The sequence below is a fragment of the Stylophora pistillata genome, chromosome 3 (genome assembly GCF_964205215.1).
Source record: "Stylophora pistillata chromosome 3, jaStyPist1.2, whole genome shotgun sequence".
In the NCBI taxonomy this organism is placed as follows: Eukaryota; Metazoa; Cnidaria; class Anthozoa; order Scleractinia; family Pocilloporidae; genus Stylophora; species Stylophora pistillata.
In genome coordinates, this window is record NC_142521.1 from 5,284,113 (window position 1) to 5,312,094 (window position 27,982).

General features: G+C 40.6%; 3 protein-coding genes across 8 annotated transcripts in view; 2 read left to right on the forward strand and 1 right to left on the reverse strand.

The window, feature by feature from the left end:
• LOC148734232 (uncharacterized) lies at positions 1 to 27,270 on the forward strand. 4 transcript variants are annotated; one of them, XM_088754532.1, is made up of 3 exons: positions 1 to 225; positions 2,803 to 2,875; positions 24,310 to 27,270. In XM_088754532.1, exon 3 carries the CDS (start codon positions 24,323 to 24,325, stop codon positions 25,721 to 25,723), a length of 1,401 nt encoding a protein of 466 aa, XP_088610658.1. In that variant the 5' UTR covers positions 1 to 225; positions 2,803 to 2,875; positions 24,310 to 24,322; the 3' UTR covers positions 25,724 to 27,270. The 4 variants fall into 4 exon arrangements, with proteins under 4 accessions (XP_088610658.1, XP_088610657.1, XP_088610656.1 ...); XM_088754531.1 differs by lacking the exon at positions 2,803 to 2,875; XM_088754530.1 differs by lacking the exons at positions 1 to 225; positions 2,803 to 2,875 and adding an exon at positions 16,049 to 16,163.
• The window catches only part of LOC148734227 (uncharacterized), a 221,737-nt gene that overhangs the window by 56,353 nt on the left and 137,402 nt on the right, over positions 1 to 27,982 (reverse strand). The gene's annotated exons all lie outside the window — the stretch shown is intronic.
• On the forward strand, positions 2,902 to 15,043 carry LOC111332064 (uncharacterized). Of its 3 annotated transcripts, XM_088754528.1 has the most exons (12): positions 2,902 to 6,883; positions 7,367 to 7,601; positions 7,816 to 7,924; positions 8,380 to 8,483; positions 8,601 to 8,716; positions 8,809 to 8,882; positions 9,274 to 9,629; positions 9,977 to 10,128; positions 10,686 to 10,770; positions 10,858 to 11,068; positions 11,208 to 11,299; positions 11,659 to 11,718. In XM_088754528.1, exons 1-7 carry the CDS (start codon positions 6,566 to 6,568, stop codon positions 9,587 to 9,589), a joined length of 1,272 nt encoding a protein of 423 aa, XP_088610654.1. In that variant the 5' UTR covers positions 2,902 to 6,565; the 3' UTR covers positions 9,590 to 9,629; positions 9,977 to 10,128; positions 10,686 to 10,770; positions 10,858 to 11,068; positions 11,208 to 11,299; positions 11,659 to 11,718. The 3 variants fall into 3 exon arrangements, with proteins under 3 accessions (XP_088610654.1, XP_088610653.1, XP_088610652.1); XM_088754527.1 differs by lacking the exons at positions 2,902 to 6,883; positions 7,367 to 7,601; positions 7,816 to 7,924; ... (2 more) ...; positions 8,809 to 8,882; positions 9,274 to 9,629 and adding exons at positions 12,449 to 12,535; positions 12,903 to 14,249; positions 14,363 to 14,524 and having other exon boundaries at positions 9,781 to 10,128; positions 11,659 to 11,875; XM_088754526.1 differs by lacking the exons at positions 2,902 to 6,883; positions 7,367 to 7,601; positions 7,816 to 7,924; ... (2 more) ...; positions 8,809 to 8,882; positions 9,274 to 9,629 and adding exons at positions 12,449 to 12,535; positions 12,903 to 15,043 and having other exon boundaries at positions 9,818 to 10,128; positions 11,659 to 11,875.

The window sequence follows — 27,982 nt, forward strand, 5'->3', positions numbered from 1 at the left end:
ACTACATTAAAACCTTTATTTCTAATTGCCTCAGGATTGCGAGAGCTTTGTACATGACATATCTGATAATGTCCGGAGGCGTAACTTGAAACGCCATCACTATGTATGAACCGTTTATAATCTAAGCGAGACAATGATACTTTGTTCAGTTCATAACTTCCGAGTTGATGTTTGTTGCTTCTGATGGTCTTCATTTTGGGATACATTTATGTACTGTTGAACAAGGTATTTTTGTAATCAGTGTGTTTGATGTCTTTATCGATCACCTACTTCTATATTCCTTTAGCGGTCTTGCCAATTTTATTATCATCTTTCAAATAACTGCACATTTTCGATCTCAAACCGAAGAATTCAGCAATTGGTACTGAAGCAGCCTCGTCTTTAAACTTACCGATCACCTTCTTGTTTGTCTTGTCGAAATATTTGGAATCCTCAGGATAATCACTGTTCTCGAATTTATCTTTATTCCATCAGCAATCTGTTTCGACTTCATGAGTCATACTGTCGGTGTCTGTGGATAACAATTTGGCTTTGTCATTGTACTTATCCATGTTTTACACCTTTTGCTGTTCATTACAAGAAAAAACACATTAATTTACGTTCAAAGGTGAACAATTGTGTGAAAATATAACCATTCGAGACAAAAAACATCATTTGCATGTAAATCAGATTCATTAACGATTAATACATTTAATCAGCATTCAATGACAGTTTTGGGCATTTTTATGCGTCATTCGTCAAACAAAAGAGAAAAATATTCTTTCATTTGCGCTAACATTCAACTAACATTCAAGTAGCGATTTTTAATTAAACACTGAGTTTACCTGAATTTATATTCAGTAAATTTCATTCGTTTGTGGCGCGCTACATCAGAGATGGCAGGATCCAGGAAAGACCACGAGGAGTTAGAAACAAAGTGCGCGTGGACGAAGAGATGAGAGATTGCCTAAAGGAAATCATAAACGAAAACTGTTTACTCGCACTTGCTCGGATGAACAGTGAACTCAGGAGACGACTACCACTAAAACCCCAGATCCATGACCGCACCGCGGCGAGGACATTAGACGGAATGCTCTTCTGAATGAAACTTGCAAGGCCCCTCCCTGCGGACACACTGAAAAACTTGATGTGATGAACAAGCGGGTGGATTTCCTCTGGGCAATCTCTCATCACATCATCCACGCGCACGTTGTTTCTACTTCCTCGTGGTCTTTCCTGAATCCTGCCCTCTCTGATGTAACGCGCCACAAAGCCTCTTGCTGTTTATCAGTTTACTCAGAGGGCGTCTGTGACTCCAAGATACCCCAAGATAATCTTCTTCCTCATCCTCAAATCCTCTCACGATTCTGTCTTTGTGTTCGAGTGATATTTTGTTTATTCGTGGCATTTTGCCCGAGGTCAGTAAACCTTCAAAAAGCGAATAAACTGAACGAAATTTACTGAATGTAAATTCAGGTAAACTCGGTTTTCAATTGAAAATCGCTGCTTGCATATTGAATGTAAAAAACACTGAATTGTTTGTTCAAGTGCATTAATAATTGTCTTATTCATACTAATGCCGTCCAGTAATGCCATTGAATTGCAAACCGAGTGTGAGAAAAATGTTAATGAATGCTTTATGCACCATTTTGTTTGTGTCTTGTCTCTACTGACTTTCAAGATGGTGTAAATGACTTGAATATGTAAGGTTACTTTCCACCTTCAGAGGCTGAGAAATTCGTTTTTTCTTTTATGCCTCTTGCTCGCTTGCCAATAACCGAGTGTTGTACGCTGTGCATTGCTAGGGGTGAGCTCGGTTTGCTGGGAGAATTAAACGGACAACCTTTATTTGCCGTAATTTGGCCACTCAGTTGAGTGGCCGTTTATTTTTAATACCAAATCAAATTACAGTAAAGCGGGAAATAAAAACCTAATCCCAGCAACGGGTGATGGCAAACACCCATCGAGTGAGAACTCAACGCACTGTAATAAATGTCATTTATTGGACTAGATTGAAGTTAGACATTTTACCTAACGTTTACAAAAAGAAAAATTTTAAAATCTCAAAAAGCGTCCGACTTATTTAGGAAAACGTATTTTGAAATAAAAGTTAATAAATCAGGAGGTTGTCATAATCTCGTACATGGGCGACATCTCGTACATAGGTGACATTGAACCCCATTGGGGAATGTTCGCGGCAATTTCATGTTATTTGCATATTTTGCTTACATCGCGCACCTGACAAAATTCACACGTGAAAGTTCTCTGCTAGTGCAAAGTATTTTTTCATGGATAAAAAACAGAAATCAAAATTAGAGAGGAGTCCCCGGGCAAAGAAAAAGAAAAAAACAGGCCCAAAGAGGAGAGAAAATGACACCATTCCAGTCAAGAAAAAAAACAAGTCCTAGCACTCCTCCACGCTGGCATCCAAATTACAAACAAAGAGGTCGCCATCAAATCTATCTTTGCCGTACATAAGGTTAGTCAAAGGCTCCTTTGACCAACCTCATGGTATAAATTTTTGGCGCCCTTGACGTAACCTGCGATCTGGCTTTCTTTGGAAAGTTTTTTTGATCGTGGGGAACACGTGCTGGCACAATTATTGTGTTTGCAATCGTTTTGATGGAGAAAAATTGTCTTAAATTGCGAATGTGTGAAGAATTAGTTAAGATACCGGCACTGGTTTGCATTGTCCAAATTTGAGGGATGGAACTGTTTTTGCTGCTGATGTTAGAAAATCTTTTATTTGCATCAACTGCAAATCTAAGATAGGTGACATTGACGAGAAAAGTGCACTTACGGTGTCTCAATTGTAACCTCAAGATGCGAAAGTCAGATAGGATCTGCAGCAGCACTGCAAACGTGATCATCAAGGATGGGGATGGACTTTGAACAGGTAAACTTATGTTTTGATCAAGTTTGGTATCAAAAAACCATCACGCTTCGAAGGCCAGGATGCCATTTTGAATCTGTGTAAGTACTTTGGCATATTCAGCAGTGCTTTCAATAAGACCCGGCACCCGCCGGAGCTCCGGCGGGTATTCTGTTGTGAATCACGGGGTATATTTCACCGCGCTCAAGTCACAGTCACCACGCTAAGTCGCAATCAAGTCTCTTTCCGGCGGGTGTTGTACCGAGGTAGCCACCTATTTCAAATCTTATTGAAAGCATTGATATTCTCGCCTTTGTACCACCCCCCAAATATACGTACACCGTGACCTTGAACAGGTAAACTTGACGGGGAGGGGGAGTAAAAGTGTTTAATCCAGGTTTATGCGTAAATTAATGTCTAACAAAGCGGGTGAGTAGCTTTTAATTGAATTTCGCCCCCAAACCCTAAACCCCATAGCACGACTTACGTCCTAACATGAGGTAAAAACGAAGTTTCCTTTCAATAAGCAAGTACCGGTCTTGATATAGGTGGGGGCATTGGGGCCTCTGGGAAACCGCGAAACCGGAGAAAAAAACCTCCAAAACCGAAAAACCCACGAAAATAAGCCGCAAAACCGAAAACCGCATGCAAACCTGACAAAACCGCTACATTTTCACCTTTAGAGGGGTTAAAAAGCAAAAACCGAAAACCGCATCAGAGTTTTCGTGAAAACCGAAAACCGAATGCAAAAACACGTAAAGTTCGCAAACCGCTCTGAACATCAAAACCGAAAAACCGAACCGTTTTGGCCCCAAAACCGAAAAACCGATCCAAAAAGCCGCACTCAAAACCGCAAAACCGAAAATCCCAAAGTCCCCCTCATACAGAACATAACCAATCGCCTCAAATCGTATGAAATCATGAATGAACCTACCCGAGAGAACTCATTTCAGCGATAAGGGTATTAGCTGTTTTGCTTTTCAGCAGGTTCTCGAGCTTTACCTTTTTTGCCGCGGGTTTTTTCTTTGCCAGTTTTACGCATTACTCAACGTTTAACAGAGTGAGATAAAAAAAAAGAAAAAAAACGTGACTGCTAGGCGATACTTTTCCCGGGAAAATCTTGATGCATTGTCATTGACGTGAGGAGGTCCTGTGTTCCCATTGGTTCGCGGTTTCAGGAGGCGAGATAATCTCTTGGTGTGGCGCTAGTAGATTACAAACCTTTAAGAACTAAAATCTCGCATTTGATTTTGAGAAAAATTTGAGCGAAATTAGAGGGTAGGTAGATTGGACCGATTTTCGTGAAATTTTGCCAAAACAGTTTTCAAATATTTTTCATGACGAGCTTTGAACACCAAAAGAATGCGGCCCCCCACCGTGTACCCGAGGCGTTAACTCCTGTCAGTTATGCTTGTAGCTGTATTGACTTTTGCTGGATGAAATCAATTAACACTTTTAACATACAAAATATCAATTAGCACGTTCCAGGAAACCATGGCAGATCATGAAATGGGATACTTTACAACATCTGTGGACTTCGGAAGCGATCATTGTGTTTTCCCATCCCAGAAAAAACTCAAACGAAGTAAAATAATGAAAAAAATAAATAAATAAATAAAATTTTAATAAAATATTCCCAGCGGTGTTTTTCTCGTCAGTATTAAACAAAGTTTAACTTCAGCTGGAACATCGCTCTTACTGGAAATCTACCCTTTGCGCCCTCACTATGCGCCCTTGAAAGTTTCTTTATTAGGCTGGGGGATGATGATATCACCCGTAAGTAGCGAGATGTTTTTAAATCGATGCGAACCAAATGCTGAAAGAGAGTAAAAATTGAGCTTGCCGCCATCCGTCTCGGTGCTTCAAAAAAAAGAAAACAAGTAACGAGAAGTATTTTATATTTTGGAGCGTTGTCCGTGAAGTTTGCGCGCGTGAGCCAGTGAAGCAGTATCGAGGATTGTGCCACAACACTTAAATTTTTCAGCAGCCATTTAGGGGCGTCGACCTCTCTCCTTTGCTGCGGTAGAACGCTATCATTGCAATCTAAGTTCACGTTCTGTGGCACGTAACAGGCCGTGCACACAGCAAATTGTCCATGTCGTAAAGTTCACGTTCTGTGGCACGTAACAGGCCGTGCAGACACCAAATTGTCCATGTCGTAAAGTTCACGTTCTGTGGCACGTAACAGGCCGTGCAGACACCAAATTGTCCATGTCGTAAAGTTCACGTTCTGTGGCACGTAACAGGCCGTGCACACAGCAAATTGTCCATGTCGTAAAGTTCACGTTCTGTGGCACGTAACAGGCCGTGCACACAGCAAATTGTCCATGTCGTAAAGTTCACGTTCTGTGGCACGTAACGCCGTGCACACAGCAAATTGTCCATGTCGTAAAGTTCACGTTCTGTGGCACGTAACAGGCCGTGCACACAGCAAATTGTCCATGTCGTAAACGATCAGGAGAGGACCATGTAGGCCCGGTTCAGACGCCGAACTATTCATGAGCCGAACTCAATTCGAATTTGGACCGACCTAAATTAACAGAAGTACCCCTGTTGATTCAGACACCGTTCTGTTTGGACTTTCCAGTAAAACCACTCAAACTGCTTGCAAATACACTAAAATAATGTTTGTGTTAGGATCGGCACATGAAAAGAACGGCGTCTGAATCAAAACCGTTCCAAAGGCGTTCCAAATTGATTCAGACGCCGATCTTTTCATATATTCAATTAAAGGAATTAGGTTCGGCGTCTGCACCGAGCCTTAGTCGAAACACGAAACAACGAAGATTATTGGGTAGTCACGCTTGTCACACAACCATTCCTATGACGCAAGGTGCCGTTCTGTTGACCACAACACAAGTACAAATGTACAAAACGAGAAAATTAGATTTATAATTACCCAGGAATAGTTAATATCAGAAATGAGAGGCAACTTTGAAATTCAAGTGAACTTAGTACTGCTTTGGCGCCGAAACGCGATGGAGGGAAAATCTCCCGCTCCTCGGCTAGTCATTTACTCGTGGCCAGTTATTCAAGTGTTTGCGCCCTGCCTCGATCATCAGAAGAACTGGTATGCAGTCACAAAGGAATCATGTGGAATTATTCCACGATTCCTTGCTCAGAATATCTTTTCCAGCCGTTTTCCAGGAGAACTATCCACCGTATCAAAGCGGGAATTGAGTGTCATGACCAGCAATGGCGGGAAGAGGCCGTTCAATGAGTGGGTCCCAGAGAAAGGGGAGACTCTTCAAAGACAACCAGGCAAAGTGTACGTTGTCAGTTCATTTGGACTTTTTGTCGGTCTTTTGCGGCAGCGAGAAATTAGTGAAAGGCTCGTTTCATCTGAATTTTTTGCCAGGATAAAGGACTACGTGAATACGGTTTGTGTTGACTCTCAAATTGGCGCCAAAAGCAATGAAGAGCAGACCATACAAAATTTAAATGCAAAAATTGCAAGTCTTGAGCTCGAACTGGAAAAATGGAAATCTACAAGCTCTGCACCATCATCACCCACATCGTTTACGAGCCCAAGCACTTCCCCAAGTAGTGGAAACTGTAATGGAACATGCTTTTCGGCAGGATCTTCCCCTAGCTCAAATACCTCTGGCTCAAGTACAGAATGTAGTAGATCCTCAAGTAGCATTGAAGAACTTACTGTTAGTCCCTTGGGGCCTATAAAGAATAAAAAAACTCATCCAGGAAAGATGTAGGACCATGTTATCATTGGTGAGTGCACTCTGTGAAAACATGAATGAATCAATTTCTTCACTTTTTTGTCATACACTCACCCATGGGTTAGAAAGTGAGGGCCAGGCAGTGAAAAACACCATTTCAGAGCTGGTTCGTCATGTAATCAAGGTTAAAGGAACCCAGAATACTCTCAGAGTACTACTAACAGAAGACGTACATGACGAGCTGATCAGTGGCATTAGAGTTCCAGACTGGACACTCTTATATTTGAAGCTTCTCACAAGAACCCCAGATGCTGCATGGCAGACCCTCCTTAATGTCACACATTTGGGAAAAAGTAGAGTAAGTGAGCTTTTGTTGTTTATTAGAGTTTTCTAAATAATTTTCGAAAATGTTTTGTTTGGCATTTGCTAAACTTTGTGATATCTGGCAAAAAAAGTTGCAGGCTTTCAATAAACAGTTTTTAAATATTTAGTAGTCAGGTTCAATTCAGATACTTGTAATTCTTTTTTGATTGGCTAAGAAGTGAGAACTGTCCAGTAAAATCTGGGAATTTCGTGTATTCTTGCAATTGGCCAGCTATCAATAACTTCCCTTTTTTTTGGGACACTCAGACATAGGTCCTTGCTGAGGTCTCCAGTTTACTGTCGGACTTACTGACTTCTTTCAAAATATGACGATATTGCTTTGTTTTGGTAAACTTCTTTTCCCTCTAAAATGAAGACATAAATTTGAGGAAAACAGCAAAATTAGATTACGACTTAAAGCAAAGAGAAGGACTAATTCTGCTGTACTGATCATTTTTGTTACTATTTTTAATTTTAGCGAAACAGTGATACACCTCTTCTGGTTTCTAAAAACCAAATCAAGGCCATCAAAGCATTGGTTTTCAAGGTGACTAAGGAAATCTATAATGTGAGGTGCCTTGACACAAATTTTGATGCTTATGCTGTCGATCTTTCCATGGTCCTTACTTGGGCAATCAGAGAACAACGACTGCATGGTTCTGACCAAGAAGACATGGAGTTCAACATAAAGATTGATGGTCGTCCTCTGGGTGGTGAGCTGAATGTCTCATTCTTACAGTCTATAATGCAGCAGCTGTTAGTTCCTTTATTTTATGGAAGCAAATTATCTATAAGATGCTGCAGATACTAGAGAATTATGTGGATCAGAGTATACCACCGCATCTTATTAGATGTTTTGTATAGTATGAATGTATTGAGAGTGTGCCATTGTTTGGTTCTTTTTTATTTTTAAATTTCTTTTTCCAGGAAGGAACCAGGTTGCTGTGGGAATTGTACCTATTGGCTTTAAGGGTAAAAGCTCAGAAAGTGCCCTATCAGTGTTTCCTATCGCAATTGCCAATTGCAAGGAACAGAGGTGAGTTTATGTAGCAAGAGCCTGGCATCCTAATATTTCATGATATATCATAATATGATGATTGACCCTCAAATCTCTAACCCCACATAGTTGTCTACTTTAGAATTTACAGCTCCTTTCATAGTGGCTGAAAAATTATGTCTCCTGTATGGTAGGAGGGTATTGGGTATGGTCTGTTTGTACAAAGTAATAAACAATATTCATTTTCCCTGACATGTACCTGCTTTGGGACAAGAGACTTCCCAGTGTGAATACAAGGCTAATTGTGGGGATAAATTGATGCTTGCCTATCCCTGATATTGTTAAAAAAAAAAAAATTATTTCTACCTGCACTCCAGAATCTTGTATTCCATGCACAGAAGTTTTGTCCTAAGGCCACTAAGAATAGGAATATTGTTTAATCTAGGCTAAGTAGCTACAGTTTCCATGTCTTTCACATGTTTTTTCTGTTCCAGACAGAATCTGAGGTCTCTCCTAAATGATCTGAATGTACAGAAGGCCACAATAAAGGAAAAAGGGATGAAAGTGGATGGGAAGAAATACAATATCAGATTTACAGGTAAGCTGAGGGTTAAGGTCAAGTACATGATTCCTTTTTAAGCACACTAGATACCCTTATTAAAATGATATTGAGTTTTCAAATTACTTTCTAAAATTTTTTTTTATATATTTTTAGTCACTATTGACTACAAGGCGCTGTTACTCTTGCTTGTTAAAATCAACAATGAAGAGTTTGTACTTGGTGGAAGAGGGTTGTCAGTGGAATTCTGTTTTGTCTGTGATGCTGTAAGGGTAGGTTGAACATTCAAAGCCTGCATAAATAATCTAGTGCTAAACTGAGTAAAAGGTAGGAGTTATGAATTACTGAATTGTGTTTATTACAGGCATGCATCCACCATGGGGCTGACGCAGATGAAACCTGTGTTGACTGTTTGAAGTCAAAGGCTAACATAGGAAGGTAACTAAGCTAAAGGGTGAAATGAAAATTTAGTTATGACATTTTATGTGAAGGAAATCTATTTCTGTGAGTCTTGGTAATAAGTAAAAAGTTTTTTTAAACTGCATTTTACTGTACTTTGTGTTCTGAGGTGACTGTCCTTAAAGTAAACACAATTTTTTTTAATATTAACAATAGTGAAGGTGATTTCCGCATTTTAGTGAGTGCATTTTAGTTGTGTTTACTTAATACTGAGGTTTTTTTGTGTAGTTTTAGGTAATGTTAAATTAATGTTAGGGACATGGAAAATTATTTTGACCATATATTTTATGTTGCATTATAAAGTGCAAAAAAGATCTATACTGTTTGCATGGTGTTTATTGTGTTCTTTGTTTTCATTAATTGTTCCAAGGCCAAAGGGCCTAAGGGATGATTTGGTGTTTCTCTTGGAAGAAGATCTAAGCCACATCAACCTGTGTTCATTACATTGCGAGATGCGCAACACAGAACAACTCCTTGGCTCCCTTGGTTTATCTGCCTGTAGAGTTGGTTGCCTCCATCTACTCAATGCTGCTTTGTCCAGCTACGGTGCTGAAAGCCAAAAAGATTTTTCACGCATCAAAGTTAAGGAAAAACCTGGTCAACAAACTGGAATTGAGAGAGCAAACATCAAAGTGGCATCATTTTCTGTTGAGTTTTGCAGTGGAATTGATGTACACATATTTTAGTATCATGCTACTTTCACAGCTTTATTGGAGAAGAGATGAGGTATGATTACAGTTCCTTTGTTTATCAGTAAATTGCTACCCCTTCCAGCTCCTTTTCTTTCCTTGAAATGTCATACTTTTTTTACCACTTTTTTCCTGGCTACTTTTAAAATTTCAACTATCTTTCTTCGAAATGAACTAATTCACCTCCAGTCCATTTTTAAGGGTTATTTATAATGATTGTTCAGGTCTTAGTCTCACAATGAAAATTTTCCCTATTAAAGAAGATGCATTTGGTGTTGAAATAACATCTAGCACACTGGTTTGTTAAAAAAAATATATGTTAATTAATGGAACTGATTAAATTATACATATTCTCTCAAAACCCTGCACTTATGATAATTTCAGGAGGAACAGAAAGACAGATCCTAAAGAACATAGACAATATTGTCAATACTGCACTTCCCCTTGATGAAGTAGCAGGGTATTATCAAGACAGCGAAGGTGGTGGACGGGAAGAAGTCATGGAATATCTGGTCTTCTTCCAGCAAAGAAAGGAAGTAAGTCAGATGAAACCTGTGTTGACTGTTTGAAGTCAAAGGCAAACTTAGTTACAAAGGTTTTAAGCTGTATTTCAGCTTAGTATTTGCTATGCAATACTATACTTATGTTTAGATAAAGTATGTATTGTTTTCCCAAAGTGGCTTCCTTAATGTGACATTACTATCAAGCTGTTATCTTCACACAAAGGCCTTTCTGAAAAATATAATTATAATATACTTATGCTGTGAAGAGATAGCCATAAGTTTGCTCTCACTGTTCAACATGAAAAGAATGTGTGAAAGTGTGAGCTGTGATAGGGTGGTGTTTACTAAGGTTGGCCTTTAATTTAAAACAGGGAGAAATGTTGAACACAAGCAAAACCAAAGGAGTTTGATCAACATTATTGTGGAAGGCTATTGCTGTTTTACTTTATGCTTTTTGATAGGTGCACATTGAGAATAGAATGCTGATGCCCACTGAGTAAAGTTTTCCTTTGTGCCAAGGACAAAGGAGAATTGCATTTGAACTTGACCATATCAAATATAAATCAGATTTTTATTTGTTAAATTGTCAGCACATACAAAGTATACTGGATAGCAAAGAGTTTGAAAGGGATTATGGAAACCGACAAGAAAAAGCTCCCTTAAATCAATGTCAAGGTATGTGTAAATCTAAATTTGTGTGTCCCTTGAAAGATTTGTATGGTACCACATTATGTGCAAAACTGACACTAAATTGTTTGACAGAATTGACAGCCTTTTTAGATGATGAATACCAATATTGGCAAGACAAGCAGCAGGAGGCAGCAAAGAAGTTTGCGGAGCTAAACACTTAAGGGTAGCAATGGTGATGCAGAACCAAAGAGAAAAAAAAGGAAAAAAAGGGAACGTTCAGAAATCATCATCAACTGGTTTTGCATACTATGCAGCAGAATTGCATGTTGAATTTTATGTTAAGGTAATGTAGTCAGTTCTTTCAAAAATATTCTTTTTCATAGCATACAGGATAATTAGAGCTCCTGTAAAAATGTCAGTTTCTCAGTTTTATGGTCAGTCTATTAATGTATATTATAAGACAAATTTTGGTATCATTTCAGGTTTCCACTGATTGGCGAGACATTGCTGTAACTTTGCGTGACAAGTGTTCACCAAAGATGATGCTGAGAAAATTGACATTCATGATATAAAAGTAAGAAAACTGGCAAACAGTTGCAAATGCCAGTATAAATTTAGTTCAGCTGTTATAGGTGTAAACAATTTCAGCTTATTTGTTTCTGAACATTATGTGTGAGAGAGTATTATTATAATCTGTGACTGAGTCTGGTGCTTTCTGAATGTGGATTGAAACATGTAAACATGTACTATTTAAGAACACCTGCCATATGAAGGTACAATGACAAGGTCCTTTGTAGGTATAATATTGGTGGGGTACATTTGTAGTGTCAGGTATTAATTCATATCTTCAAAACTGAACCCAATTTAAAGCTGTAAAATGATATTATTACTGAAAATTGTTTTGTTTTGTTTTGTTTTATTGCTTATTTCCAGTGCAAACAATGGGGCTTCCTCCTAAATAAGCTCTTTGGGATTCACTTGGGCACTGGGGACTATGGGCACTTAACCATTGACCACAGTGCCATGCTTCTGCGTCAGTTCCATTCTTTGTATCACTACTCTGGTCAAGGCTTTGAGTCAAGCCATAAGTTGCACCGTCAGTCGTTTTCCAGAGCAACTAACCATGATGCATCTGGCGCAGGACAATCATGTAAGTCAATTAATTACAAAAAAATGTACAGAAACCACCCATCAGAAATCCATATCTGAGACAATTCGCCTAGTAGAGGCTGCTTATAAATCCACTTAAAGGAACCAATGTCATTAAACTTCTAGCCATGCTCATGTAATCAGCCCTCAAAAAATACAGAAAAACATAGGATATTTTTCCCATTTCCGTTTTTCTTAGTTTAAGGTGGTATCATACAAGAGAACAACAAAACTGCATAAGATTCCAAAAATTTACATTTCTGGGAATTTCAAGTGAGACATTTCTAATGTCTGCGAGAGAAAAATATTTCATTTTGAATAAAGCGTCCACTTTCTTAGGGCTTTCTCCACTATTTCTAAATTCAAATGTTATTTTACCCACCATTGATGCAATAATCATTCAAAGAAGTCTAGTTTTTCTTACCACCTGCATGGCTAATTTTTAAGAAACGCTGCTTATAATTATTATACTTTCATCTCCTTTCCTGATTTCACAATTCACTCTGGTAATAAATGTACTTTTGAAACGCTGACCAAAACTCGTTATATTTTATGTTTTGTGTACTCTTTTTAGTGGAACAAATATTATTGCATTGGTATTCAACCCACTTACTTGGCCAAAAATATTCATTCCGCGAAGCAAAAAAGTGCTTGATTTCAGGTAGGCTTCATAGTCTCATTTGGGCCCTACCGCCACTATTCTACTCCGTAAGTGCTTCTTTTAATTCTCCACTGAGACCATTGTTAAGCTTTAACACGAGTTTTAGCAGCTATTTCTTTTAAGCAATTCTGTTATAAACTTCTTATTACCAGCCAAAGGACAACATGAAAACTTCTAATGAATGAAAAAAACTTCGCTTTATATTATGCACAAGCATCCCCATGAAATAAAAAATGAACAGCAAAGTTAATCTTGTAGAAGGAACATATCACGTTCAGCGTGTTAAAATTCTAAATAGACTTTAAGCCAGGGGCATTTCTTTTCTTCTTAAAATCGTTATTTTCAATTTCACGAATTTGTTGTACAGGAAAGAAGCACTTGCACTACCGAGGGTGTGGCTGGTCTGCAAAGGACAAGATTCCGTGGTGCAGAGAAACAAAGAAGTGGGTTTTCGTAATTGATGACTTGTTTACTAAGGTATTCGGTGATGACTTCCTTAAGTATGACCATGACAACTCGAAGGGCACTGTAGTGTCAGGAGGGTCCATGTCCAAGATTCATCGCTATCAAAACGGCTTTTGGGAGGAAGTTGACAAAGAGCACGGTAGTCCTGTATTCGATTCTACTTGTGCAAAACAACTAGAATCCCAATTTTCTGAAGCTGAGTTAGCAGATGTGTCCAATGCTAACAATGCCACTCAGGTACCACACACAGAAGATGTTCCTATGGATTGGTCAGATTCTGGCAGTACGCAGTCACCGCAAACCAAAGTAAATTATGATGTAGAATTACCCAACTCGGATGCTGACCAAGACCACCCCGAACGCAGCAAAAAACAGCCTTCGTGTTCCACAGCGACTGGTCCAGTTACTGTGTCACCAGATGATACAATACAGCTCCAGTGTTCAACAGAGACTGATCTTCTGGGTGACGTTTCTGCTCTTTCCGTTGCTGAAACATCAGATTCAGGAGGAACTACATCATCTGCTGCTTTCAGCGCAACTCCTTTGTCCGCAATTTTCTCACTACCAATGACCAGATGGGAATTTGGTAGCTTGGAGGACAGGCTTCCTAAGGTGTCCTCATTCCGTGGTGAAATAGAGGTTCTGTTCGGTCACTTTGTGGTCACTGATCCATTCACCCTTCTGCAACGTCCAAGTGAAAGTTTGCTGAACGATGCCATGTCACTTATGGAGAAAGAGAGAGGAAAGCAGAAGAGGTCCCCAACAGGAGTAAAAATGTTTGGTTTTGGAAACTTTGACCTCAACGGTGTTGGAGTTCTGAGAAAGTTTTGTTCAGTTGCAACAACGAAGCGTAAACTTAACTCAGAACAGCGGTGGATGTCCAAAACTGAGGGCTGCACAGACCGAGAAAAGGAAGCAATTATGAAGGCATTGTGGCATACTGAATCACATCAGGCAATATTAAAATTTCAGAGGAAGTCAGTCGACTCGCTGAACTTTGCTGAACTTGTAGAAGAGAGATATCTTGATAACTTTGTTATTGACATATGCATTGGAAAGTGTCTAGAAGAAGCAAGGAGTAATGGAAATAACACAACTGTGTACTTACCTTCAGAATTTTTCACTTGGATGACGTCAGACGTAAAAAGCTTCAAATCAAGAAAGTTAATGCGGCTAGTACAACAAACCAACCCAACAGAAATGTCCCAAATATTGGCTCCAGTCCATTTTCCGACACGCAATCACTGGGGTATGATTTACGTCGATTTATTGAGCAAGAGCATTTTTTTCGATGATGGGATGAAATTCCAAATACCCTCAAATACACTTTCTCTGGTGAAGGCAGGCCTCCATCTTTTGCAGGAACTTTGCCCCTCGAATGAAGCACTCAAAACGAATTTCTGGACTTCAACACAGAACGTCACTCGATTTGGAATGCCATCACAAGTGTCCTTGAATTCGTCAGTTGGAATTGGCAGTTGCGGAGTAGGGGTGATTCTGGCAGCAATGGATTTTATATCTTTAGGGCCAAGCGCTGTTCATAACTTGTCATGGAAATTCTCTGACATGCAGCAGCATAGATTACAACTAATGATTCAAATATTGTCTTGGAGTAAGGCACTATGACTCACGTCAACTCGTAAGCAACTGGGATGCTTGTGTAACTAGAATACCCGTATTTAAAAGTGAATGTTTAGAGGAGTACTTTGACAAGAAGTTTTTAAGTTGAACGAGAGCTCTGAAATCTAGAAAGAATATGACAAAAGCAAAATTATAGAACGCGTAACGTGAATGTAATATTTTCAAGAGTAAACAGATGTAGTTATACTAATTCTGCAAATTTGCTAAAAGATGAAAACCACTTCAAGATATGTCTTAAAATTCTGCCCACTTTTAATTATAATAAAATAAATGTAAACGTGACCCGTTAGCGTCGAGCGACACGTGCCACGTTCTTGAAATTGTTACGTCTCACTCACGCGCTCTCAGCACGACCCTCGTAAATACACTATGGAATAAACAAGCTATTGATCGAAAACTTGATTAACTCTCGACAAAATGAAATATTCTAACAGCTTAAAGTAATGTTACACCATATAATTTTTGACGAACATTTTAACTCATTATTTTTGTTGTAGCGTTTTGAGAAAACTTGAAGACATAAGACACTTGCAAGCAATGTCCTTGTTAAGAATTGTCCGCGCTAAGTGACACGGCTAAGTCGTTCCTTGTAAAATCAACTTTACGCCGAAGTTGTGGTTCAGCATGTGAAGATAACGACGAAATTTTCAGAGGGGATTCTCTGTTTAGTGGTTCACGAGTGAAATACTTTTCCAACGTAATACCGCAATGACATTTTGCCGTAGCCACTTGTCTCGTACATGTCCGGCCACCAGATCACTTCAAACTCTCTTGACGGACTACTAACGTTTAACTGGCTTCTACACGATACACGCCTTCTGGTCGTTCTGGCACGTTTAACAGCTGCATGAATGGCGTCCTCGGCCGTTTTGATGTCTTCTAACTCATTTTCATCATCTTCGCTTATGGTTCTGTTACCGCACCAGACCTGTGCTATCTGTATTTCCGGTAACGCAGATCGAATAACTTTCATTTCAAAAATCTTGAAAGAAATCCGTCTCGTACTTGTATGGAATATTGGAGCTCTCCAGTGACTGGTGTCTTTGACAGAGTATACTGTTGGCTTTCCCAGATCGGCCAGAAACTGTCTGAAGAACTCGGCTGGAACGAAATTCATTTCCTGTTTATGCCATTTTGCTGCGTAGTTACTAAAAGTTGGAATCACCTGAAACCACCTGAAACCATCTGCGACCCCCATGGAAACCATCTGCGACCCCCATGGAAACCATCTGAAATTACGTGAAACCACCCCAGAAGCCATCTAAACCCACGTGAATTAAACATTATCGCAAATCGGTATCTTAATTTTCAGCATGACGCAAAGCTTAGGCATTGCTAATTTACTCTCCTTGACGTCTATTTTTATCTGTTATCTCACTGTCACTGACAATGAAATTAGTCTCAGTTTCATGACGCATTCCAAGATCTCGTTTGATAACAAAGGGAAGAGAGATAAATCTTGTAATTTACACACTGGGTACACGTTTTTCGAGCTGTGCGGTCTGCGGTCTGCGTTTTTGAGGTCAGTGTTAACGAGACACCTGAGTTGCTTTGTACGATTGTACCAAAAATGATTTCATATAGTAGTAGTACTTTTACATATAGTAGAAGTACTTTAACGTGAAAACAGATATTCCAAGATCTCGTCTGATAACATCAATGACAAAAGAAAGATAGATAAATCTGGTAATTACACACTGTATACACAAGGAAAACTGATTGCGGATACGTCGACTGACTCAAAAGGCACACACATAACCTATGCAAGACTGGTACGGCTCGACAGTGGAGGGTCGTAACTGCGATATCGTCAATAAGAATTCAACTCCAATGTTTACATAGCAGTTTCGCTTACGCATTCCGTGATCTCGTTTGATAACAAAGGGAAGAGAGATAAATCTGCTAATTACACACTGTGTAGACCTTTTTCGAGGCGTGGCTATTCGAGGTTTTAGGTCTGCGTTCATGTCTGCGTGCTTTCATGTAATTTTCAGGTAATTTCAGTCAGGTGGTTTCTGGTGGTTTCAGGTGATTCCAACTTTTAGTAACTACGCATTTTGCTGTATGTTAAAGAACAAAGTAACGTCAATGGCAACCTCAAGCTCCTCAAAATACAGCAAGACTACGTGCGACGCTCACACATAGATGTGAAACAGATCATATATAGACTTTTGATATTCAAAATTACCTCGAGCTCTTGGGTGGTGAGCATTTTTTATTCCTTTCAGCACACTTTCTCTCCATGTCTTATAAGCGCGATACGTTCCGGTCCTCTTGCTTATTCTTTGTGGTTTTGGAAGTGGCGCTTCGATTCCTTCAGTCACAAAGCTTATTCTCTTCGGTAAAGTTGTAATTGAATGCGCCTTAACCAAGTGCTTTTTCAGAGCGAAGCTTGTGTTAAAAGGTTTTTCGCATTTATGGCACGAAACCTGGTAGCTTTTCGAAGTCATATTGTAACGAAGCTATAGATGCAAGCTCCATCAACACCTTTTTAAGTTGCTTTCTGATTGGCTATGAAAACTTGCTTTCCAAAGTTAAACCACGTGTATTAACTAGCTAAATATGTTATAGATTGATCAAGCATATCATTATGCGAATAACTCCTTCAAACAGCTTTTAAGCATTTCAAAACGTGGCTTAATTTAGTTGAATTGTGGATGCGGCTTATCAGCAAAAGTCAAAGGATATATAGAAACATATTGTGCAGCGCCCAGATGTTTTGTAAGAGAGCGGTATCAAAAAGGGCACCATTTGTAAGTACTTGCTTCCTTTTCAATTTCACACTATGCACTAGTTACCCGGCTTTCTTAGGAGATCCATGAACTTAAAGTTTCTTTCTTGTGAGAGTTCTTTCAATGATCTTATTGAGAAGGCTGTACTTTAAGGTGACACACCCAAAAGTACGGTATAACCCAGCGTTTTTGAATTTTTATTCTCTCGATGATCTTATTCAGTAGACTGTACTTTAAGGTGGCACACCCAAAAGTGCGGTATAACCCAGCATTTTTGTATTTTTACACTCTTTCGATAATCTTAGTCAGTAGGCTGTACTTTAAGGTGGCACACCCAGAAGTGCAGTATAACCCAGCATTTTTGTATTTTTACACTCTTTCGATGATCTTAATCAGTAGGCTGTACTTTTAAGGTGGCACACCCAAAAGTGCGGTATAACCCAGCGTTTTTGTATTTTTACACTCTTTCGATGATGTTTTTGTATTTTTACACTCTTTCGATGATGTTATTCGGTAGGCTGTACTTTAAGGTGGCATACCCAAAAGTGCAGTACAATCCAGCATTTTTGTTTAATGCCACTTGAGTTGAGATTCCAAAAAGAAAGAAAGAAAAAAACAAATGAAATATTCTTTGTGTTTCTTTTTAATGAATTGTTGGGGTAGATTTACAAGAACGAATGGCATGTGAAAAAGTTTGGATATATCAACAAAGTTGAAATGGTAAATTGGCCACCGTAACGATTACAAAAGCTGACATTTCGAGCGTTAGCCCTTCGTCGGAGCGAATAGAGGAATTGTGGGTTGTGTGTGCTTTTAAAGGCAGAAAATGGAGCTACGTTATTGGTGGGAACATGGCAACGAGATGGGGAAAAAGAACTAGCGAAATACCTATGCTATAATTGTAGAGATTTGTTGCAAAAATTCTTCAACGGTAGGCCTATCACCGGGGTTTTCGTCAGTGGCTTTTTCACAAGCACCCGCACCTTTTCATAAAAACCTATTAAACACGACACAGCCTTCAGCATTCTTCCTAATGAGTAAATGTCACTAGCAATGCTGTAACGTTTTTCTTTTTGGACTTCTGGTGCTAAATAGGTCTTTCTTGAACAGTAGGACGAACTTCGTTTTGAGGATGGCAACCCCAACTTGGTGCTTTTACCGAAATCAATAATTGGACGAATTGGAAGAAATTCCACCGTGCCTGGAATAACTATGAAATTGCTGCACGTTTAAAAGATCCTGAAAACCCTACCGCAAACAAATATCTGAGGACTGCCACACTACTAACCTGTATTGGCTCAGATGCTCTAGATGTGTACGAAGGCTTAGAATTTGCAGATGAAGCTGATAAGGAGGACATTGATGTTGTTCTCCAAAAGCTACAGTATTATTGCATAGGAGAGACAAACGAAATATACGAGAGATATCGATTTAACAAAAGGGACCAGGAGCCTAACGAATCTCTGGATGCTTACGTCACGGCACTGCGCACGTTGGCTAAGACATGTAACTTCGGAGGTTTAGAAAACAGTCTAATAAGAGACAGAATTGTCATTGGAGTAAGAGATTATCAAGCACGCAAGAAGCTTCTACAAGTCTCCAAACTCACACTGAAAGAATGCATTGACATCTGTAGATCATATGAGACCGCAAGCCAACAACTGAAAGAGATTCATCAGGAGGAAGTCAGCGCTATTAGTCAGGCCAACGAGAAGACACCTCCGCCCCCCATAAGAGAGAGAGAAATCCGCTGCAAGTTCTGCGCCAAAACACATGTTTGGAACAAGCTTAAATGTCCTGCATGGGGTAAGACATGCTCTAAATGTGGAATTCAAAACCACTTTGCGGTGGCCTGCAAAACCAAACTGTCTCCATCCGCTTTGGCCACGTCCTCTAAACGCCCCACACCAAGACATGTCCGCAGGCCAGTGCATGCAGTGGAAGATTCTGACTTGGATGAATATGTTACTTGTGTCGACGTCAAGAAACAAGTCTGTGCTGTGGAAAAGCCTTATCATAAAGACAAACTGCTTGCGGTAATGCTGTTAAATGGTCACCAAGTCCCATTCCAACTGGACACTGGTGCCACAGTGAACATCTTACCCGAAGAATCCTTCAAAGAAGTATATGGTGAAGACAGCCTACCCCTGCTGGACAATACGGAAGTAACTCTTGTTATGTACAACAAAACGGAGGAAAAGCCAATTGGCATGAAACGTGTTCAAGTTGTGAACCCCAGAAATGGAAAAAAATATAGCGTGGATTCGTAGTCGTAAACGGGAAAGGGAAGCCGCTGCTTGGTTTACGAGCCAGTGAACAAATGCAACTCATATCTGTGGTCCGACAAAACATTATGGCTCTTCAAGCGGAAGAACCATCGCAGAGCAAAACACCACTTACGACGGAATCTATTCTCGAAGAATATGCCGATGTATTCAGAGGAGAAGGAAAGTTAGAAGGTGACCTCCACCTGGAAATTGACCCGAACGTACCACCAGTCCAACTCCCAACAAGAAAGGTGCCGATCGCCATTAAAGAAAAGCTAAAAGAGGAAATGAATCGCTTGGAAGACCTCAATATCATCACGCCAGTAAATGTCCCTACCCCTTGGATATCAGCAACTGTCGTCACCATGAAGAAGAATGGCAATGTTCGACTGTGTGTTGATCCCAAACCACTTAACCACCGAGCCCTCAAACGCAATCACTACTCACTGCCGACAATCGAGGATGTCCTTCCTGAGCTCTCAAACGCAAGATGCTTTACTGTGTTAGACGCTAAAAATGGGTTTTGGCACGTGTCCTTAGACGAGGAAAGTAGTTACGCAACCACATTTGGCACTCCATGGGGAAGATACAGATGGCTTCGAATGCCATTTGGGATCTCACCGGCCACTGAAGAATTCCAGCGAAGACTGGATCAGGCATTAGCAGGGCTAAATGGATGCAAGGCGATCGCTGATGACATCCTCGTATTTGGATGTGGAGCTAACGATGATGAAGCAGTAAAAGACCACGACGACAAGCTTACTGCTCTCCTCCAACGATGCCGAGAAAAAGGTGTGAAGCTAAACAGGGGAAAACTGCAGCTTAGGCTTAAGGAAGTGGCCTACATGGGCCACATGCTCTCTGCAGATGGGCTACAACCTGACCCTGAAAAAGTCAAGGCAATCAAAGAGATGCCAGCACCGACTGACAAACAGAGCATCCAACGTCTCTTAGGGATGACTAACTACCTGCAAAAGTTTGCTCCAAGACTTTCAGAGGTCACGACTCCTCTACGCGAGCCCACCAAAAACGAGAACGAGTTCCAGTGGGATGAACAGGTTCATGGTGCAGCCCTGGATGAGACAAAGAAGATCCTTTCTACGACTCCAGTCCTAAAATACTTTGACCCAAGTGCCACACCCACACTACAATGTGATGCCTCTATGCATGGCCTGGGAGCATGTCTCATGCAAGACGGACATCCGGTCGCATATGCATCCAGGTCCCTGACCCCCACAGAGGTCCAGTATGCGCAAATCGAAAAAGAGTTACTGGCCATAGTATTCGGAATGGAGAAGTTTGAAACCTACCTGTATGGAAGGAAAGTGCTGGTCGAATCTGATCACAAGCCCTTGGAGACAATCTTCAAGAAAAGCCTCCTGAACGCACCCAAAAGGCTACAACGAATGCTCCTTAGACTCCAACGCTACGAGTTTGAAGTATTCTACAAAAAGGGAACCTCCCTTCTTATGGCTGATTCCCTGAGTCGCGCGTATCTGACGCCTAAGGAAGCTACTGAGGATCAGGAAGATGTCATGACAGTCTCAGATACTAGATCTCCAACAGAGATAGAAGCAGAGCAAGTGAACATGCTACAGTATCTTCCGGTCAAAGACGAAACTCTTCGCCAAATCCAAAACCTTACTCAAGAAGACGCTATCCTCAAGACCCTTGCTTGCGTCATCAAAGAAGGCTGGCCAGAAAGTAAGCTCTATCTCGCACTGGAAGTTCAAGACTACTTTCCATTCAAAGAAGAACTTGCTCTCCAAAATGGAGTCATTTTCAAAGGAGACCGTGTTGTCATACCGTTTCAGATGAGAGCTGAACTCAAAAGAAAGCTACACTCCAGTCAACTGGGAATACAAGCATGCCTAAGACGGGCACGGAAAGCGTTCTACTGGCCTGGTATGAACAAAGAGATTGAAGAACATGTCTCCAACTGCCAAGTCTGCAATTCATACCACCAAGGGCAGCAGAGGGAGCCCATGATCTCACACCCAGTACCATCAAGACCGTGGCAGGTCCTTGCCGTTGATCTCTTTGAGCTCCAGGGCCAGGATTACCTTGTCACCACTGATTATTACTCAAATTTCTTTGAAGTAGACAAACTTGCGAGGAAGACATCAAAAGAAGTAATTGAAAAGCTCAAGCCTCATATGGCAAGACATGGAATTCCGGACAAGATAGTAAGCGACAATGGCCCCCAATTCAGCTCACAGGAATTTCAGACGTTCAAAGATTTATACGAGTTTGATCATGTAACAAGCTCCCCCACCTACCCGCAGTCAAATGGCAAGGCGGAAAACGAGGTGAAGACTGTGCAGCGAATCATGCTCAAAGCCTCAGAGGCTGGCAGTGATCCTACTTGGGATTCCTTGACTTTCGCAACACCCCCACAGAAGGGCTAGGAGCGTCTCCAGCTCAGCGCCTCTTTGGCCGCCGTACCAAAACCCTCCTACCTACCTCTGGGTGACTACTAGCACAACCTGAATTTGACCCCACTTCCCAGCTTCTTCAGGCCCAGAAGAACAAACAAGCCTTCTATTACAACAATGGCACCAAAGAACTCCAGCCACTTCAGCCAGGGAGCACCGTACGTATCCATCCACCCAAATATAAACAACAATGGACCCAAGCAACGGTTGCCAAACAAGTTGGTATACGCTCATACCAAGTTACCACTGACGACGGACGGGTGTATCGTAGGAACCGCCGACACCTGCGTCTCACAGCCGAACTCCCTAAACAATCACCTCTTGACATAGAGATACCTAACTCAGGTCATGGTCCCCTGCTCCTGACCAAAGTGGAACAGGTACCACCAGTCGTTTAATCAAACCCCCAAGAGATGGTCAAGCCACAAGCAACACCGAATCCTCCAGCTGATGACGTAACGAGTCCAGAAAGACGTAGCGCTCGGGGAAGAGTCCTACGTAGACCAGCATACCTCCGTGACTATACATGCTGACACTTACCTATGTTGTTTACATTCTCCGAACAATGACTCTAACAAAGGATTTAGTTTTCTTTCCTTGTTTATTCTTTCCTCTTTGAATAACGGGGGAAGATGTAACGATGTTAATTTATGTATGTCGATTTAATTTATACAGTTTACCTTACATCTGAGTTCCCGGATGTATTCGTTCGCCTCGCTTGATGTGCACTCGGCTTACAAGATTAAATGTTGTGTTTAGAGTCTCTGGTGTTTCACTGTCTGTCTTAGCGAACACGTTACAGTAACGAACAACTAAAGGTGTATGTAATTAAAATAAAAATCATACACCAACGTCTTGCTCAAATCGAGGGATACACATCCCAGCATATGCCGGTCTGTTGAAAGCGAGCGTTTCTTTGATCTTATGAGGAGCCACAAGATTCTCACCAAAGATTTTACTTCCAATGTTTGTCGGTTTTGAGCAATACTTTGCGAGCATATTTTTGTTTGTGATTAGTTTCACGTCCACGCGCTTTCGCAAATTTTCCATTGTTTTTCCAAAAGTACACCGTTATTCATAAGTTTGAAGAAATCTTTTTCAAAAGCATTCTTTGTTTCAATTCTCTTCTTTGTGTTAAAATCAATAAACCGCTTCGTGAAATAACATTCCAGCGTGCAGTAAAAAAATTACAGTCTGAGGTGTAGCGAAGATTGTGTAGAATCCTATCTTTTATTCTTATGAATTATAAAGGAATACTTCTTTAGAACACTAATCGACTTCCATATAAAAGCAAACAACCGGAAATTCGCATACGTTTTTAATAGCACAAGTTCAGTAACATGATATCCATGACAACAAGACAATCGTTCGAACCTCGTTTTAAATTCCAAAAATTGTGTTTCTGTCGCGCGCTCGAATAGTTCCTTCTCTGAATAAACGACGTGGAGATAAAACCTACCTTCTTCGTCCATTCAGCCTTTTTTGTGCACAGAAACTTGCATTCTCGGTGGCGTGTTGATATTCAGCTGTTGAACACCTTTGAAGATGACTTTCGGTGAGAGTTTTTCGCCATTTGCTTTCATCACCAGAGCAACCGTGAAACTTTCTCGGTGGCGTGTTGATAATGAGAGCAACCGTGAAACTTTCTCAGTGGCGTGTTGATATTCAGCTGTCGATCACCTTTGAAGCCGACTTTCGGTGAGAGTTTTTCGCCGTTTGCTTTCATCGCCAGAGCAACCATGAAACTTTTTCAGATCCATCACACCTTTTTTTAGCTCTCAACCTTTTGGTGCGCCTTATAACCGAGTATTTTCACGTAATTTTCAGTTTGGGAACTTAGCTTGACTAAGTTGCCAAGTTTGGGGTGCGTCTTTTAACCGAGCGCGCCTTATAACCAAGAAACTATGGTATATTGGTTTGGTGTTTAACGCATGCGCGTGTATCAACCCGAGAATAGCAAATTCTAACTTGAAAAGGAACATTTACAGTCATTAATCACAGTTTTCGATTATGAATTTAAAAATGCGGTTTGAAATTCATCCTCGCCAACTCTTCATTTTCCAAAAAGTAATTTTTAAAGTCCCAACAAACTTAAGACCTTTCATTTCTAATAATTGACCTCTCAACATGGGATGAACAGTTGCAAAATATTACATGATTATATATTATCAAATATATAATCATGTAATATATATATATTGTCAAATTAACGTGTACCTTTCTTGTCCATGTAGACTTGACTCAGAGATGGAAAACCTTAGCAATGAGATCGGAGAGCTGAGTAAGAAACCTTTGCCCTGCAGCGAGGTCGAGCTCAGAAAAGTGGCCTCTCAGTATAAAACCCCGTTTTATCTCTACGACAGAGAGAAAATACTGACTGGAACCAAGGTCTTCAACGACAGCTTTGCTTGGGTGCGATTGATGACCGGATCGAGTTTTAAGAATCACTTTGCTGTAAAAGCGACGCCGACCCCAATAATTTTGAAGATGCTGCACGAGGAATGTAGGATGGGAATGGATTGCAGCTCACTGACAGAACTTATTCTCTGTGAAAAACTGGGAATTGAAGGCGAAGACATCATGTTTACATCCAATAACACCGCATTTGATGCCTACCGAAAGGCGGTTGACCTGGGAGCCATTGTCAACTTGGACGACTTTTCCCAAATCGACAACCTAAAGAAGGCGTTAGAAGGAAAGATGCCCAAAGTGGTTGCATTCAGGTACAATCCAGGTCCTCATCACAAGATTTTATTCAACACGCGTGTCGGCGATCCTGCTGAGGCGAAGTTTGGCCTGACGAAAGCCCAGTTGTTCTCCGCCTTCAAGAAATGCAAGGCATACGGTGTGGAACGCTTCGGTCTACACACCATGATCGTGTCACATTCTCTGAATGCCATGGATCTGGCCGAGATTGCTCGGATGATGTTTTCACTGGCAGTGGAAATCAAGAAGGAGACAGGAATCGCAGTTGAGTTTGTCAACTTGGGTGGTGGCATCGGTGTGAATAATCATCCCGAAGAGAAACCTGTCGACCTGAAAGATCTCGGGCTCCGTGTGAAACATTTGTACGAACAAATTGTGTTGCCGCAAAGTGATCTTCACCCGCTACAGATCAAGTACGAATGTGGAGGATTGCTAACTGGTGACTGTGGCTGGTTAGTTTCACGTGTAATAAACATGAAGGACACGTACAAACGTTTCCTAGGCGTGGATGCTTCCATTGTAGACATCCTGTTGCCACCCCTGCTTGGCGCGTACAACTACATCACCATTGTAAAGGATCAAGTCCTTCCGAGTCATTTGAGAAAAGATCTTCCTGACTACAAGACGGTTGTGAACGATCCTTTGTACGCATGCCCGAATTACCAAGGTAACAAGAGAGGAAAAATGTTCGACGTGGTGGGTTCCTTGTGCGCGAACTATGACAAGATTGCTATCGACCGAGATCTGAATGAAAATCCAGAGATTGGTGACCTGTGCATCATTCACAGCGTAGGAGCGTACGGCCGTGCACTGAGTTTCAATTTTAACGGGATATTAAGACACGCAGAAATTTTGCGTGTGGCTGATGATTGCTATGAGGTGATTCGTAAAGCTGAGACATACGATGATTATTTCACGACGCTGACATTTCCTGAGGACTGATGAAGTAGCGGCGTTCATCATTGACACTTAATAGATCAGATTTACATAGATTTTTTTGGAGATTCTTAAGTTTCATTATTGTAGTTCTGTGGAAAGTGTGGTTATAACTCTAGCCAGAGAGTGGGATCTAATAAAGTATGTTTCTAAGGGCCACACAGGTTGCCTCTGAATGACTGTCCAAAAACATTTCTATAGAAGCTGAAAAAGGAAATAGAAGATTTATCACTTTTCTCCCGCTCAGTGGATTTGGAATCAAGTTCCTTCAAAAGCGCTTATTAATTCTTTTTGCAAGCGCAGTTGGGTGTGTCAATATTTTACGAGTAGTTAACCGACAGTGATACATGTAGCAATAGAAAGGCTCGCTGTGGTTTCTATACATTTGACTCGTGATCATGTCTTCGTTTCAAATGTGAAGTATTTGCACAGTCGGTGTTGAGGTGTGGCACAAAATTACTTCGCTATAGATTCTTTGCAGATACGGAGCAACCTTCAATGATAAAAATGTATGATGTAGCCTTATTGTATTGTATTGTAATCTTTATTTAGACACGATCAATTCATCAGCCTATAAAAATACATATCACATACGCTAAGATATTTAAAATTAAAACTACATACTCTAACACTAAAGCTGTTTTCCGTGAATGCCGTGCGTTAGACTTAAAAAATGTCATTGATCTTACGTTTAAATAACCCCAGAGACTCTGTGTTCCTTATATCGCGTGGTAAACTGTTCCATAATGTGGCGCCATTGTAGCTAAAGCTTTTTCTGTAATAATTAGTGCGCGGTAGTGGAACATTAAGCTTATTTTCAGAGTCCCTGAGGTCATAAGCAGAGTCACGCCACGTAAACTTTGAATATAGATACCTTGGAGCTAGCCCGTGCAGACATCTAAACATCATGGTGGCTTTATGGATTTCCTGCTGGCGTGCAAGATTTTTCCACCCTAAAACCTCGAGTAGCTCAGTTGCATCAGCATCATAGTTAGAGAATGTCAACACACGGGCTGCTCTATTCTGCAATTTCTGCAGTTTGTCTCGTAGCGTTTTCCCACAGCTACCCCAAACAATGTCACAGTAATCAAAGTGAGGTTTTACTAAAGCTTGGTAGATGAGATGTAAGGTTGATGCTGGGATCAGGTGCCTAATTCGCTTTAGGGCCCCGATACCAGAGGCGATCTTTTTCGTTAGTTTTTCGATGTGACTATGCCAATCGAGTTTATCGTCTATTATTACACCAAGCGATTTTGTAGCTGAAACCTGGCTCACTTGAGTATTGTTCATTCTAATTGTTGGTGAAACTGTGAGAGTATTCAGTCTCTGCCTCGACCCTATTAGCATGAATTATAAGATGGCCCTGCATCAGCAGTACAGAATTTTGTTAAACTTTGCAAAAGGCTTTATGTCAAAAACTCGATATGGAATCTCGATTGCGATCCAACAAAGAAAAAGGGGTTCACCGGACTGTTTGTTGAGTTTTCAGAGGAAGGAGCGGTGCTATGGTAACCGTAAATAAAATGTAAATTCAGAACTTTTTTTAGAAGTGATCGGGTATTTTTCTGTTAACTTTTCTGAGGAAAGAAACCGAAAAATTTAGGGACCGACAAAGAATTAGTGTCAAATTTTAGCAGAATCATTTCGAGCTAACTTCAGACAATTTTTAAGGTTGAACGTTTGTTTGATGTCGTTACTTTACATCCGGCAAAGAAAGCCTGACTGTAAGACAGACATAACAGGGACATACCTGAAACCTCACTCCACAAATTTCTCTCTCGATCGATCTCCTCTCGCTGTGGAGATTACTCTGTAAAAGATACTAGTCACTGGAAATTCAGATAACTCCGAGTTGTTGACGACCTGCTCATGCGTTCTCTACTCCTGGATTATATAGCGGTTGGCCAGGCGTGAACAAACGAAAGCTATCTTCCCATCGACCAATCTGCTGCGATATATTTTTTGGATATTCAACGAGGTGTTGACCCAAGTGATGAGATTTTTTGCTGTTATATCATGAAGGAAGACTTTTTTTTTTAGTTTTAGGTTCAGTACTATAATGCACTTGAATCTAGCTCCCTACAGCGGCCACTTTTCCCTTTCCTGGTGAAAGGTCCATAAATTCACTTTTGGTGTAATCTATCTGCTGAGGCCATCCCACAATAAAAATAAAATTTATTAATTAATCACGGCCAAACTGCCAAAACAACCTCAGTACAATGAAAAGTTTGTCTCATACTGATGAACGAGTTAGTAAAATTTATA

Bases quoted from the DNA above. Each gene is read 5' to 3' on its own strand.
- LOC148734232 (XM_088754530.1), top strand. From the start codon at position 16,051: ATGACGCATTCCAAGATCTCGTTTGATAACAAAGGGAAGAGAGATAAA. The intron at 16,164-24,309 runs GTCAGTGTTAAC...TTGTCCATGTAG, and splicing joins CTGCGGTCTGCGTTTTTGAG to ACTTGACTCAGAGATGGAAA.
- LOC111332064 (XM_088754526.1), top strand. From the start codon at position 11,749: ATGCTTCTGCGTCAGTTCCATTCTTTGTATCACTACTCTGGTCAAGGC. The intron at 11,876-12,448 runs GTAAGTCAATTA...TACTCTTTTTAG, and splicing joins ATCTGGCGCAGGACAATCAT to TGGAACAAATATTATTGCAT. The intron at 12,536-12,902 runs GTAGGCTTCATA...TTTGTTGTACAG, and splicing joins AAAAAAGTGCTTGATTTCAG to GAAAGAAGCACTTGCACTAC.